This window comes from Triticum urartu, chromosome 2A, assembly GCF_056163025.1.
Source record: "Triticum urartu cultivar PI428250 chromosome 2A, HENAU_Tu73, whole genome shotgun sequence".
NCBI lineage: Eukaryota > Viridiplantae > Streptophyta > Magnoliopsida > Poales > Poaceae > Triticum > Triticum urartu.
The window spans coordinates 81,350,738-81,363,446 of NC_141874.1; the positions used below are offsets into that span (position 1 = coordinate 81,350,738).

A 12,709-nucleotide genomic window follows, 5' to 3' on the forward strand; every position below is an offset into this window, starting at 1 on the left:
AAGGATGAGTTGTTGTGCGATGTATGGTTGACCGTATCCGAGGATATCGTAGGCAGGAGCATAGGGGGGAGGGGGCTCTTCTGGCAGCACGTGCATGATTCATTTCACGCCCAAAAACATATTGTGCCATATGACATGCACATAATTCATCATCTCAATATGAGATCGTTATTATATCGATGGTAGGCCATCCAGACCACCGTCATCAAGTTTTGTGCCGCCATTGATATGATGGAGGCTAGGTAGCCATTGCGCGCGGCAACCGAGGGAATAGTAAAATTTGCTTCTTCTTGCTCAACTTGTTGGTTCATTTATTCAATGTTGCTCCTTCACCATGAAAGCGAGCGCTGTCACTTTTTGCTTTGGTCTTGGCATTGGCCGCCTCTATCCCGAGCTTCTTTGCTTGTATGTCCGCCTCCATCTCGAGCTTCTTTTTCTGTATCTTGATGCAAGCCTTCGTTTGCTCCTCCTTTTCTTGCGTACACTTCTTTTCCCTTCTTTTGGGTCATCATGCCTTGCAAAGTTTCTTTGACTGCTTCTAGGGATGGTGCGGGGATTGCCGACCACTCCGTCGTTCGTGGAGGCGGGAAAAGTGAAGCCGCCAGGGTTTTGGCGCGTCGGCTATGGCGGGGGGGGGGGGGGGGTAGTTTTTGAGAGAGAAGGGGAATATGGGGTGGATGTGTCACTGTGTGGTGGACTAGTAGAGGACAAGGGCGGCCCTCGTGCGTGTCCGTGCAAACATAAATTCAACCCAAATTTATGTCGAAAATGAGACATGAATGAACCGTTTGCGTTGTCACGACGGACCGCGGTTTATATTTGTTTCAACCCAAAGTGATGCATACAGACAAAATGCGTCGGCGCGGTCGAGTTGCCCTCGCTGACGCCTCTCCACTAGCCGTCGACATGCTGCCCACGGTTGGATCTCCTGACTGAACGTGGAAGGTCCTGGGTCTGTACACATGGCGGCCCGTCGGTGTCCTCCCATTAATGATAGGGAAGTCAAGCGTGTCTGAGTCCTGGTGGGGCCCAGCTGTAAGTCTACTACTCCTAGCGATAGAGATAGAGTATCTGTAACCTTGACACTAATTAGTTGTTCGCGGTCAACTGTGACCTTTCCCCTTGCTCTTCCAGCGATCTTTCTAGCTCCGGCTCCGGGCATCACATTTGGTAGCGCAGAGCAGAAGGCGCTCGATCTGGTTCATCGCTCATCGCAGCACAGGTAACAAACATCTCGATCGAGAGGTTCAATCTCACCACCACTCGAGCTCCTGCCGTGCATCTGTCCGCTCCGCCGCGCGCGCTTGACTTTCCCAAGGCCGGCGCCCGCGAGGTGCTCGCCGCAATGCCTCCAAGGAGCAGCGCAGAGCAGCCGTGGACGAGCCGAGATTCCTGGCAAGATTGCTTCTTTCCTCTTCTTCTTCCCCACACGGCTGGCGGTGTCCATTCGCGTAGTCCTTGGCATCCGGAGCCATTGCCGCAGAGGAAGCAAGCGGACTCCGCAAGCAAGCCATCCGATTCCTCGGCATCCCAAGCTTCCCTCCGCGTCGCGCCGGACACGGAGGGACACGCGCCGGCCGGTGGCGCTGCCGTCCGGTCCTTATATGCTTCCCTTTCGCTTCATGCCCAAGCTGTCGCCTGGTGGTGGTTAGGTAGGGTCCTTCCATTCGTATCGTTTCTTTGCTTCGCTCCCCTGCCTTCTGCCAGCACAGCACGCCCACCGACGCCGTAGGAACCGTAGCCCCGCCCGCCGTCGCCGAGCCGCCTGGGCTTGCAGATGATATGATGCGGCGCTGCGGGTGGCTTTCGCTTCTCTGCCGCCCCCGCCGGGGTGGCCGCGCCGCCGTCTTGCCGCCGCCCAACCCAGATCCACCGCCTCCCCAGCCCAAGGTATCGATAGTACTAGTAACCAGTAACAGATTCTGCCTTCGTTTCTTGCTATGGGCGATGGGAAGTACACTAGTATCCAATTTAGTATTGTTTGACACTCTTCTCCTTGGTCAATCGGTCATCTATTTGATTGCCCACTGAACAAAGATTCAGGATGATTCGGTGCCACTGGTAGGAACTGGAGAGCACGGCGCTAGTCTTACAAATCACGCCTCTGCTCTTCTTTGCACTTGATTTGCCGGAGACCTTATCAAGTCAAACGCTTCATTCCACATGCTCCTTGCTGTTTCTGAATTTCCTACCACTTCTCGATGGCTCTTTAGGCATATGTTTCAAAGGAAATTGTTCTCGAACCACGGAGGGGCACCAAAGTGCGCTTCAAATTATAATCTGACGCATGTGATGAACACCGGCTGAATTCACAAAATAGTTGACAACATATACCTTTGTCCAAAGCAAACAAAGGAAAAAATTGCTTCTTTGGACGAGTGGTTCTTCCTTTCTTCTCTTGTGCAATCTTTTCCAGATTTTTAGATCAAATTCGGTTCATCTAGTTTGACAAGTTACAGTTTTCTTTTAATAAGTATTGTCTATTGTACATGCATGTTATATTCTTAGCCAAGGCTCCTCTGTTATAGCTCATGACATTGAATTTTGCCACATCCAAAATTAATTACTATGCAATGTTGAGCAGGGAGAGGAGAATCACAGCGCTTCTGACAAAGTTATCATGGAGAACATTCTACCAAACGGTGATTTTTCTGAAGATCTATGTTTATGGCATTCGAACGGCTGCCATGCGTTTGTTGCCGTTGAAGGGTCTGGTTACCATAATGGTATAAAGCCACATTCAGGCTCTAAATATGCTGTGGTTACTCATCGCACACAGACCTGGCAAGGGCTTGAGCAGGTCTTAGAAAACATTAGTGCCGGTACCAAATATATTGTTACTGCCTATGTTAGAGTTCATGGGGAATTTCATGAGCCTGTTGGAGTCCAGGCCACGCTAAAACTTGAGGGAGAGGGGTCTCCTACCAACTACCATTCCATTGCAAGGTACTTCAACTGGAAGGTGCTATTTATTGCCTTATATGATGCTATATCAGTACCATTTGTTTATCAAGGGAAATTGTTTGACCAGGATTTTGGCCTCACAAGAATGCTGGGAGAAGTTGGAAGGTTCGTTTGAGCTTACAACTATACCAAGCCGTTTGGTGTTTTATCTTGAAGGCCCCCCTGCTGGTGTAGACTTGCTCATAGATTCAGTTACCATTTCCTGCAAGGTATGTTTTTCAACTCTTGTATATGTTTTGTTTTGCGGGAACTCTTCTATATGCTTGTGTGTGAAGTGTGAACCAATCTTGTATTGCTAACGAATAATGGCAATCATGCCTTAAATTCTGATTTAGCAACATGTTAATCAGTTGGGACCACATTTCTCGGTGCCCATAGAAAAGGAAGCAACATCGTCTGCTATGACTAACTTATGAGACCCTACAACTGCAATATATTTCGCTTAACCGTTCAGCACATGTACTACAAGTATTGCCACCATAGTTTGTACATTCCGTATGCTAATATTTTATTCTTAACACCAGCTACTTCTGTATTACCAATCGATTAGATTATGTGTGCTTTATTTTCCTAACTAGTTCAAATTTCTGCAGAAAGCAGAGAGCAAGACTTCTTCATTGATTGGTGGAACAGCAAATATCATTTTAAATTGTGATTTTTCCGACGGCCTTCAGTCATGGCATCCTATCTGCTGCCACGCGTATGTGGCATCACAATGGTCTGGTTTCCTTGATGGTATTAGAGGGGACTCGGGAGAGAATTATGCTGTTGTTTCAAAGAGAACTGAACCCTGGCAAGGTCTCGAACAAGATATTACAGACAGAGTATCTGCTGGTACAGTATATGCAGTTTCGGCGCGTGTTAGAGTTGATGGGAATATCCATGGCAAAGCTGAAGTCAAAGCAACCCTGAGGTTGCAAAATCCAGATGGATCAACACACTACAATCCTATTGGAAGGTACTGTTTTGAAGTTCTTTAACAGCAATATTCTAACCATACCAGTTACCACCACCCCTAATTTGTGGTAGAACCTGATGTGGCAGAGTACTAGCCTCAAAAGAAAAGTGGGAGAAGTTGGAAGGTTCTTTTTCTTTGACAAATATGCCAAAATCCGTGGTTTTTTACCTTGAAGGGCCTCCTGCTGGGGCGGATCTTATTATTGATTCTGTTACTATTGCTAGATCTGAACAGAAGCAGCCAAAGGTGAGTGCTTTTCTATGTGCATTTGTTTTACCCATTCCTGAACAACACATGTTACAATTCAATTGATAACCTGCTACCTCAGGAGTTAAAGTTTAACTAGAATTTACTGCATGTTATGCTTGAGGCATTGAGGAGTTCTGATAGTCTTTACATTCTAATATTTTTGGTGCAAAAGATCGATTTTACCAAGTCTTCTTCTATTAATTTTTGCAATTTTCAGCATGGATATGCAATCATACTCATTCTCATCTATCCGTATATTCATGTTCTTGTATGTGTGGTATGGAATCATGTTCTTTTCTTGCGATGCTTTTGACCTGTTACTCTTTCATTTGAAGGAAGTAAAATCAATAAGTGGAGTCGAGACTATTATCAAGAATCCTCAGTTTGCAGAAGGGTTAAGCAATTGGTCTGGACGAGGATGTAATATCTGCAGGCATGAGTTCACTGCATATGGGAATGTAAAGCCCGTAAATGGCAGCTACTTTGCTTCAGCAACTGGACGGGTTCACAGTTGGAATGGCATACAGCAAGATATCACAGGCAGAGTGCAGAGAAAAGTTTCTTACGAGATTAGTTCTCCTGTTCGCATATTTGGCAGTGCTAATGAGACTGAAGTTCGGGCTACTTTGTGGGTACAAGAATATGGCCGTGAGCAATATCTATGCATTTCAAAGTAAGTATGTTGATTTTATTATTTACATGCTTTCTTGACAATGTTATCTTATATTCCGTTACAAAATGTTATCTTCTATGGTCATAGATATCACTGGTTTACTAAATGGCACTTGCTGAGGGGGTATCTGACAGGGGTCACATATATCACTGGTTCACTAAATGTTATCTTATAGGGGTCACAGATATTACCGGTTACTGATTTTTCTGTTATTAACATAGAAACCAGGCCTCTGATAAGCGCTGGACACATTTGAAAGGAAAGTTTATCCTTCATGCTCCCTTCTCCAAAGTTGTCCTCTTTATAGAGGGGCCACCAGCAGGAATTGACATCCTTGTAGATGGCCTTGTTCTATCTCCTGCAAGAAAACTTGATGCTGCTCCACGCCCAAAAATTGAGGTTTGTAAGCTAATTACTAAATTAAATTATGTCCCCCAGGAGCGTGTCTTCAGATGTCTCAACTCGTGTGTATACAGTAGTTGTGTTGGTAAACATTTCTCAATGGATCATGATTGTTTGGATAGAAAGTTTTGGCCATTTCTTTCGAACTCAAGTATTCTTTTTTTCTAATGGAATGATTTGCTTGTATTTCAGAATGTTCTGTATGGAGCTAATATCATGCAGAATAGCGCTTGCTCTCGCGGGCTTGCTGGGTGGAGTCCTATGGGTTCATGTCGATTGAGTATCCATACCGAATCACCCCATATGCTATCTTCCATCCTGAAGGACCCCTCTAATCAGAAACATATAAGTGGTCGCTATATCCTTGCTACAAACCGCACTGATGTGTGGATGGGCCCTTCTCAGGTGATAACAGACAAGTTAAAGCTACACACTACTTACAGAGTCTCTGCCTGGGTACGAGCTGGCTCTGGAGGACATGGCCGTCACCATGTCAATGTTTGTCTTGGTGTAGATGACCAATGGGTTAATGGTGGGCAAATAGAAGCTGATGGGGATCAATGGTATGAAATCAAAGGAGCATTCAAGCTTGAAAAGAAGCCATCTAAAGTTATTGCATATGTTCAGGGTCCCCCTCCGGGTGTTGATATCCGAGTCATGGGTCTCCAAATTTATCCAGTTGATAGGAAAGCACGTTTTGAGTATCTTAAGGACAAATCAGATAAGGTGAAACTCCCCCCACTCCCTTCAACGTTTTTCATGTTAGGATCTGAGTTTGACGTGCCTACACAAGCATATTAAGATATCTTTTTTCGCCCAATATCATTGTTAAACTGAAAACTTTCGCCTGCTCATCATCCATTGGTTGCTTATAACCGCGATGTTCTTGAGAATTATTAAATTCATTTTCTGAATTCTTTTGTTAGGTAAGGAAGCGTGATATTGTTCTGAAGTTCCAAGGATTAGATGCTGCGAATGTTTTCGGTTCAGCTCTCAGGATACAACAGACTGAGAACAGTTTTGCATTTGGGTCATGCATAAACCGAAGTAACATTGAGAATGAGGATCTTGCTGATTTCTTTGTGAAGAATTTTAATTGGGCTGTATTTGAGAATGAACTGAAGTGGTACTGGACAGAGGCGGAACAAGGGAAGATAAATTATAAAGACTCCGACGAGTTGCTTAAATTCTGTCAGAAACATAACAAACAAGTTCGTGGCCACTGCTTATTCTGGGAAGTGGAAGATTCAGTGCAGCCATGGCTTCGATCACTGCATGGACACCACTTGATGGCTGCTGTACAAGGTCGTTTACAGAGCCTACTGTCAAGGTACAAAGGCCAGTTTAAACATCATGATGTTAACAACGAGATGCTTCATGGATCTTTTTACCAAGATAGGCTTGGGACGGATATCAGAGCTCACATGTTCAGGGAAGCCCATAAGCTTGACCCTTCAGCAGTCCTCTTTGTCAACGACTACAACGTCGAAGATGGATGCGATTCGAAATCCACCCCAGAAAAGTTTGTGGAGCAGATTGTCGATCTCCAAGAGCGGGGCGCCCCAGTTGGTGGGATCGGCGTGCAAGGTCATATCAGCCATCCAGTGGGAGATATCATCTGTGATTCTCTAGATAAGCTAGCGATACTGGGTCTCCCTATTTGGATCACTGAACTGGATGTCTCGGCGGAGAACGAACACATCCGAGCGGATGATCTCGAGGTGTGCCTCCGTGAATGCTTCGCCCATGCCGCTGTGGAGGGGGTGGTCCTCTGGGGGTTCTGGGAGACGTTCATGTTTCGGAATCATGCTCACCTGGTCGATGCTGATGGAACAATCAACGAGACCGGCAAAAGGTACCTTGCTCTGAAGCAGGAGTGGTTGACCAAAACTGATGGTGACATCGATCACCATGGGGAGTTCAAATTCAGAGGCTACCATGGGTCATACACTGTAGAGGTAGCGACGCCCTCGGGGAAGGTGACTCGATCATTTGTTGTTGACAAGGAGAACCCTGTGCAGGTGGTTACCTTGAACATTTAGCTTGTATCATATGAAGTACTTTCTACACTCCAGCAGTGTGCACTGTACTGAGATTTTTCGGTTTCATGCCATATGTTCACAGTTTACCTTATATATGTTGTAACGGGAGAAAAAAAAAGTTCCTTCTACCATGTCTCTAGCTTATGGACCCGTGCGTTGGAACATCATAAGAGGAAAAAAACGCTTAATTTTATAATTTCACATATTTTTTTTCTAGTTGTGTACAGTATATCATAAGGGATATGGACAAATAGCGCTAAAATAATCAATCGGTTTTAAGAAAGTGGTGGTGCATGAGATTCATTGGATTTGATCATGCAAGTCAAAGACAACACTGGTCCAGAAATAATCCATATATCAACAGGGCTAAATTCCAGTATATCCTTGCAATTACTAAGCTCCATTAGAATATAGACCTTTTTTTAGACAATCTTACAATAAGACCTAGGAAAGCTTCAGTTACAAGTACTGAGAAATTACTAAGCTCCCATGGAATAGAGGCCTAGGAAAGCTTAGTTTTCCCCACAAAGTGGACCTGTCTGTAAAGGGTTTGGTCGGCCGCAAAACAGTATCAGAATCGACACGGCCATGGCCCATGTAGCGATGTGTGTATATTACGTTGACAATTTTTGATAAACCGACCTTTTATTTGCCAGAATTTTCTATTAAATACTTTCCTTTTTTTATAAAAAATATGATTGCAAGCAAACACGTAGGTTTGTGGACCATGTGTATTGCATTGGCGATTTTCCCGGTTTGTTTTTTCAGCCAAAATTTCTAACTTCATCTGTTTTTTATTGAAACACTTTGAATTTTTCCAACGATATTAAGGAATTACTCCCTCCGTTCCTAAATATTTGTCTTTCTAGACATTTCAAATGGTTACAACATACGGATGTATGTAGACATATTTTTGAGTGTAGATTCACTCATTTTGCTTCATATGTAGTCACTTGTTGAAATGTCTAGAAAGACAAATATTTAGGAACGGAGGGAGTACATTTTTTTGAATTTTGATTTTTTTCACAAATTTAATAATTTACAACGAATTTAAATAATATTTGGAAATTTGGAAAAGTTCATGAATATGAAAATACAAGAATTATAAAAAATGTCCAGGAATTTTTTGAGATGGTATTATTTAATGTTCGGTGATTCAAATACTTGTGAATTTTAAAATTATTCGTGAATATGAAAAAATATTCATGAATATTAAAATTTCCACAAATTATAAAAAATGTTCACGAATTTAAAGTATGTCCCTGAATTCCAAAATGTATCCATAAATTTATATTAACGAATAAAAAATATAAATAATATAAACACAAACAGAAAATTAAAAATTAAAATAAAAACGAGAAAGAAACCCAATAGAGAAAAAGGAAAAGGAAAGAAAACGGTAAAGAGAAAAAACCCGAAGGGAACCTTCCCAAAATCAGAAGGATCGTCCTACATGACCGGCCCAATAGCGCCCGCGAGGTTCTGCATTTGGTCCACCTCCTCCGCGTTATGTGCAAAATATGAATTGTCACAATAATCATTGGGAGAAAAAAAATGGAATTAATTTCACAAGTAAAAAACGGCATAGTAAAACACGCAGTACTCTCTAGTTCAGTTATCACACCGAATTAGTGGGGCAAATGGATGAGTTCTTGCATTTTTTTTGGCATGAATCTCAGTCGCCTTATGTTTTTTTGCTGCCATGGTAGGCCAAATTTTAACTTTAGGTTCCATTGTGCTATGGTTTTCATCGCCCTCAGCTAATGAGGTGGTTTGCAATAGTGGCATGTTCAGTTTCCAGCATATAACTAAGCTATATTCATGTACATTGGAATGACTTTACCACTGTTTCATGAGTAGCTCTTTCTCTATGTATTAACTCTATTGGATCCCTCAAAATCTTTGTAAATCAGGCAATCCAAGATGAAAGGATAAACTTCAAGATTTACCGAGGGAAGAGAGTATGCCCAAATTTTGCTGCCATGCTAAGCCAAATTGTATTGTACTCCCTCTGTCCCAAAAAGCTTGTCCCTCAAATGGATGTATCTAGCACCAAGTTAGTGCTAGATACATCCATCGGACAGAGGGAGTACTACGGATTGTACAACCGTATGATTTTAGAACTGTTAGTTACTAGCTCTTTATATGTTCACTCTATTGGATTCCTAAAGATCTATGTAAATCAAGGAATCTAGTATGAAACAGAAAAAATCAGGATTGACGAAGGGAAGAGTGAGGTGCTCTGCAAAATTCAGGATTGAGCTCTGTCACAATCTCTGCAAAAGAGCTTCTTCAGGCATTCATGGGCAGTTCATGTGTACAAGTGATGAGTGACTCATAACCAAATCCATCCATCAGGTTCTCTGAGAGCACTCTAGGTTTGCTATATGCCATGTCGGCGACCTTTTTTGCAGGAAACGAAATGCTCATTTTGGCACTGGGCTGCTGTCCTTGAATCCAGACGCTTCCATTGACTAGAGACCTGGTGATTTGATACTCACTGGACAACGGAGCGCTTGTCGGATTGCTTGCCCGATCCTCGCAACCTCTGCAACCCTCGATATGGATGGACCGCAACTGTTGCCGACAGAAGTTTGCTCGTGGAACCTTGGTGACTGCGACGAGAGCTTCACTTCTGCAGAAACCAAGAGCTGTTAAAATCTGGATGCTTATTTGCTACAATGCCGATAACAGTTGGAGTAACGAGGCAAATAAGTACTATAAAGAGCCAAATAATAACTACTGTACTTCCCATAGATTTAAATCGCGGGCGAACGGAAATCGCGGAAGGGAAATTTGCCGCGATAATTAATGAAGAAACAACGCGATCTCCGGTGATTGCGGCGCGATCTCCCGCAATTCTGGTAAGGAAACAAATCGCGGGGCTGATTTCATGCAGCGATAGCGCCGCGATAGCGGTCTTTTCGCCCGCGATTTGAAACTATGGTACTTCCTCTGTCCGGAATTGGGTGGCGCTCAGACGGATGTATCTAGCACAGAAATATGTCTATATACATGCAATTGAGCATCAACTAATTCCGGACGGAGGGAGTACTCCCTCTGTCCGAAAAAGCTTGTTTCAAACTTGCCTTTCAAATGAATGTATCTAGCACTAACTTGATGCTAGATACATTCATTTAAGGAACAAACTTTTTCGGACGAAGGGAGTACATGATTAGTGAATCGATCGTCTTGTATTTATTCCGGAGGGACGGAGGGAGCACTGAAATATGCCACTAGCGAGTTCTACTTTTAAGGCGTGTGCAAATTTTCTTTAGGTGGAGTAACGAGGCAATCCCTCTGAACTGAATGTGACAACATTAATAGTATATTCTACGTTGCACTTCCGAGTAGTTGGTGGCAAATCAACAATAACCAGAAGATGATTTGCATGGCCATAGAAGAATGTGAGCTAGCAGACATAAAACAATTCAGCATAATGAATCACATATCAGGATCACAGCTATTATTATTCTTTTGGAGAGAACAATACCTACAGATGCTCCAGAAGCTTGCCTTGGTACTAGAACCAATACTTTACAGAGCTCATTGGCATTCTCTATCTGGATAATGTCAGCTAAATGTGGCCTTGAAGAAGATAAGAAGCATATATCAGACAACACAATCAAATATCATGCCCAGAATGTCACCTGTAAGTAACTCCGTGCGGCCCTAATTTGACATTACTTTTAATGCCTTCTATAGGGAACATGAGTGAGCAAAGACGAAGTCACCTGAAATGAAAAAAAGTAGTATACATAATTTCAACTTTTTTTACCTTCTATTTATTTTAACCAAACAATATGTTCTGGCATTTCAGCTACTAATCACAAATATTCAGTCGGCTACCATAAGATACCACATGTTCTTCGCAGCTACTCTCTCCGTTCCAAATTACTCATCGTAGAAGTGGATGTATCTAGAACTAAAATACATCTAGATACATCCATTTCTATGATGAGTAATTCGGAACGAAGGGAGTACATTATATACCTTAAATTGTTTTCTAAGTCAACATAACGAAAGCAGAAGTCATGAGCCATGATAATTATGAAAGGCATGCTGTAAAAGATTTGTGAAGAATCTTTTTTGTGGAAGAGCTGATCTCTGCCTAATGAAGCCACTGAGAGACCGGAGAGCTTTTCTGCTGCATGAGAAAGAACCACAGATGGTCCTGTAATACCCGCAGGATTCTGCATAGGATGAACATAGGCAAGGTGCCGCTGGGTGATACGGTGTATTACTTTCCTATCTTCGCTCTCATAGTTCTCGCATCGTTTTACCACAGATGCTCAAAGTATTACACTAAGTATCACTTGTCATTATATGTTGTAGTTCTCGGAGCAGAGAATATTAGATTGAAAGCGCTCAAAGTATTTCTTCAGACACTTTGATCTCTTGCAGTGGCACTCCTTCGTGCGCTCACCCACAAGAGGGCCTTCTGCTACTTAAACTGAGATGTGAAGAGAATGGATTTCATACATGATATGATAAGGCAAAGATATTGGCATGCAACACGGAGTTTGACTTGTTTCTCATATGACTATTGCATTAAGCCCTTAACTCATGGTATGGGCTCAGAGTCGTCATTGATTATTAATTGCTAGAAGAACACCACGCTCAAATTTGCTACTTTTCTCTTGGTCCAAGAGCTTGGTGGGTTTTGGCTGTGTTGTTTTCTTTGTTCGGACCGAGCATCCTGTGCCCCTCTGCTTTGGGCATCATGTTCACGCCTATTTTGCGATTGTGTCATGGGTTGTGTATCCTTCTGTGTACCATTCTATCTCCTTCTATCAATGAAAAGATGCACAAACTTTGCGTATTTGAGATTTTTTTTGTCAATTTTAAGAAATGTACCCAAAAGGAAGGCAGGTAATGGCAATCCATGTACTGATTGCTGACAAGTTCTAGAAGACAGAAAAGGGATTTAAGTTTTCTGTCATTGTTGCTTCACAAACCTCACTGATCTTGCTTAACATAGCATGAAATAAGAGTTAGATACGCTGGAGGTGTCTCAACTTGTCTTGCACGGTCAGTTAGTCAGGGCCGGCCCTATGTTTTAGAAGGCCCTAGGGCGAAGGACGATATGAGCCCCTATGTCCTAAGACCATAAATATGTATGTATGTGTGATACATAAGCAAATATATAACTTCATTTGGATAATATTAAGAGTAAACATTCAACAATACATCTTTAGTATGAGATTTGCCTATAATAGTTGTTCGCAATTGATAGACTATACGCAGATAGCCTTGAGCATACGCTGTGTATGTATGCCATGATGCCCATGTAGTGGAGCACGATGGCATGAGCAGTGGTGCACGATCACCGTCACGAGTGGCCCTCTGTAAGTGTATATATACGGCCTCATCGATGAATGGAAGGTGTGCGTTAAGTCTCCAATTCCCTTTCCCTCAAAC

The 12,709-nt window shown here is 42.8% G+C and overlaps 1 protein-coding gene across 3 annotated transcripts; it reads left to right on the top strand.

Annotated features, from left to right (window-relative positions):
- Nucleotides 1-1,067: 1,067 nt before the first annotated feature.
- LOC125535787 (endo-1,4-beta-xylanase 1) lies at nt 1,068-7,430 on the top strand. 3 transcript variants are annotated; one of them, XM_048698862.2, is made up of 9 exons: nt 1,068-1,222; nt 2,585-2,946; nt 3,032-3,173; nt 3,558-3,922; nt 4,009-4,168; nt 4,507-4,844; nt 5,066-5,243; nt 5,439-5,972; nt 6,173-7,430. In XM_048698862.2, exons 2-9 carry the CDS (start codon nt 2,621-2,623, stop codon nt 7,286-7,288), a joined length of 3,159 nt encoding a protein of 1,052 aa, XP_048554819.2. In that variant the 5' UTR covers nt 1,068-1,222; nt 2,585-2,620; the 3' UTR covers nt 7,289-7,430. The 3 variants fall into 3 exon arrangements, with proteins under 3 accessions (XP_048554819.2, XP_087399348.1, XP_048554818.2); XM_087543222.1 differs by lacking the exon at nt 1,068-1,222 and adding an exon at nt 1,631-1,652; XM_048698861.2 differs by lacking the exon at nt 1,068-1,222 and adding an exon at nt 1,659-1,890.
- Nucleotides 7,431-12,709: the final 5,279 nt, after the last annotated feature.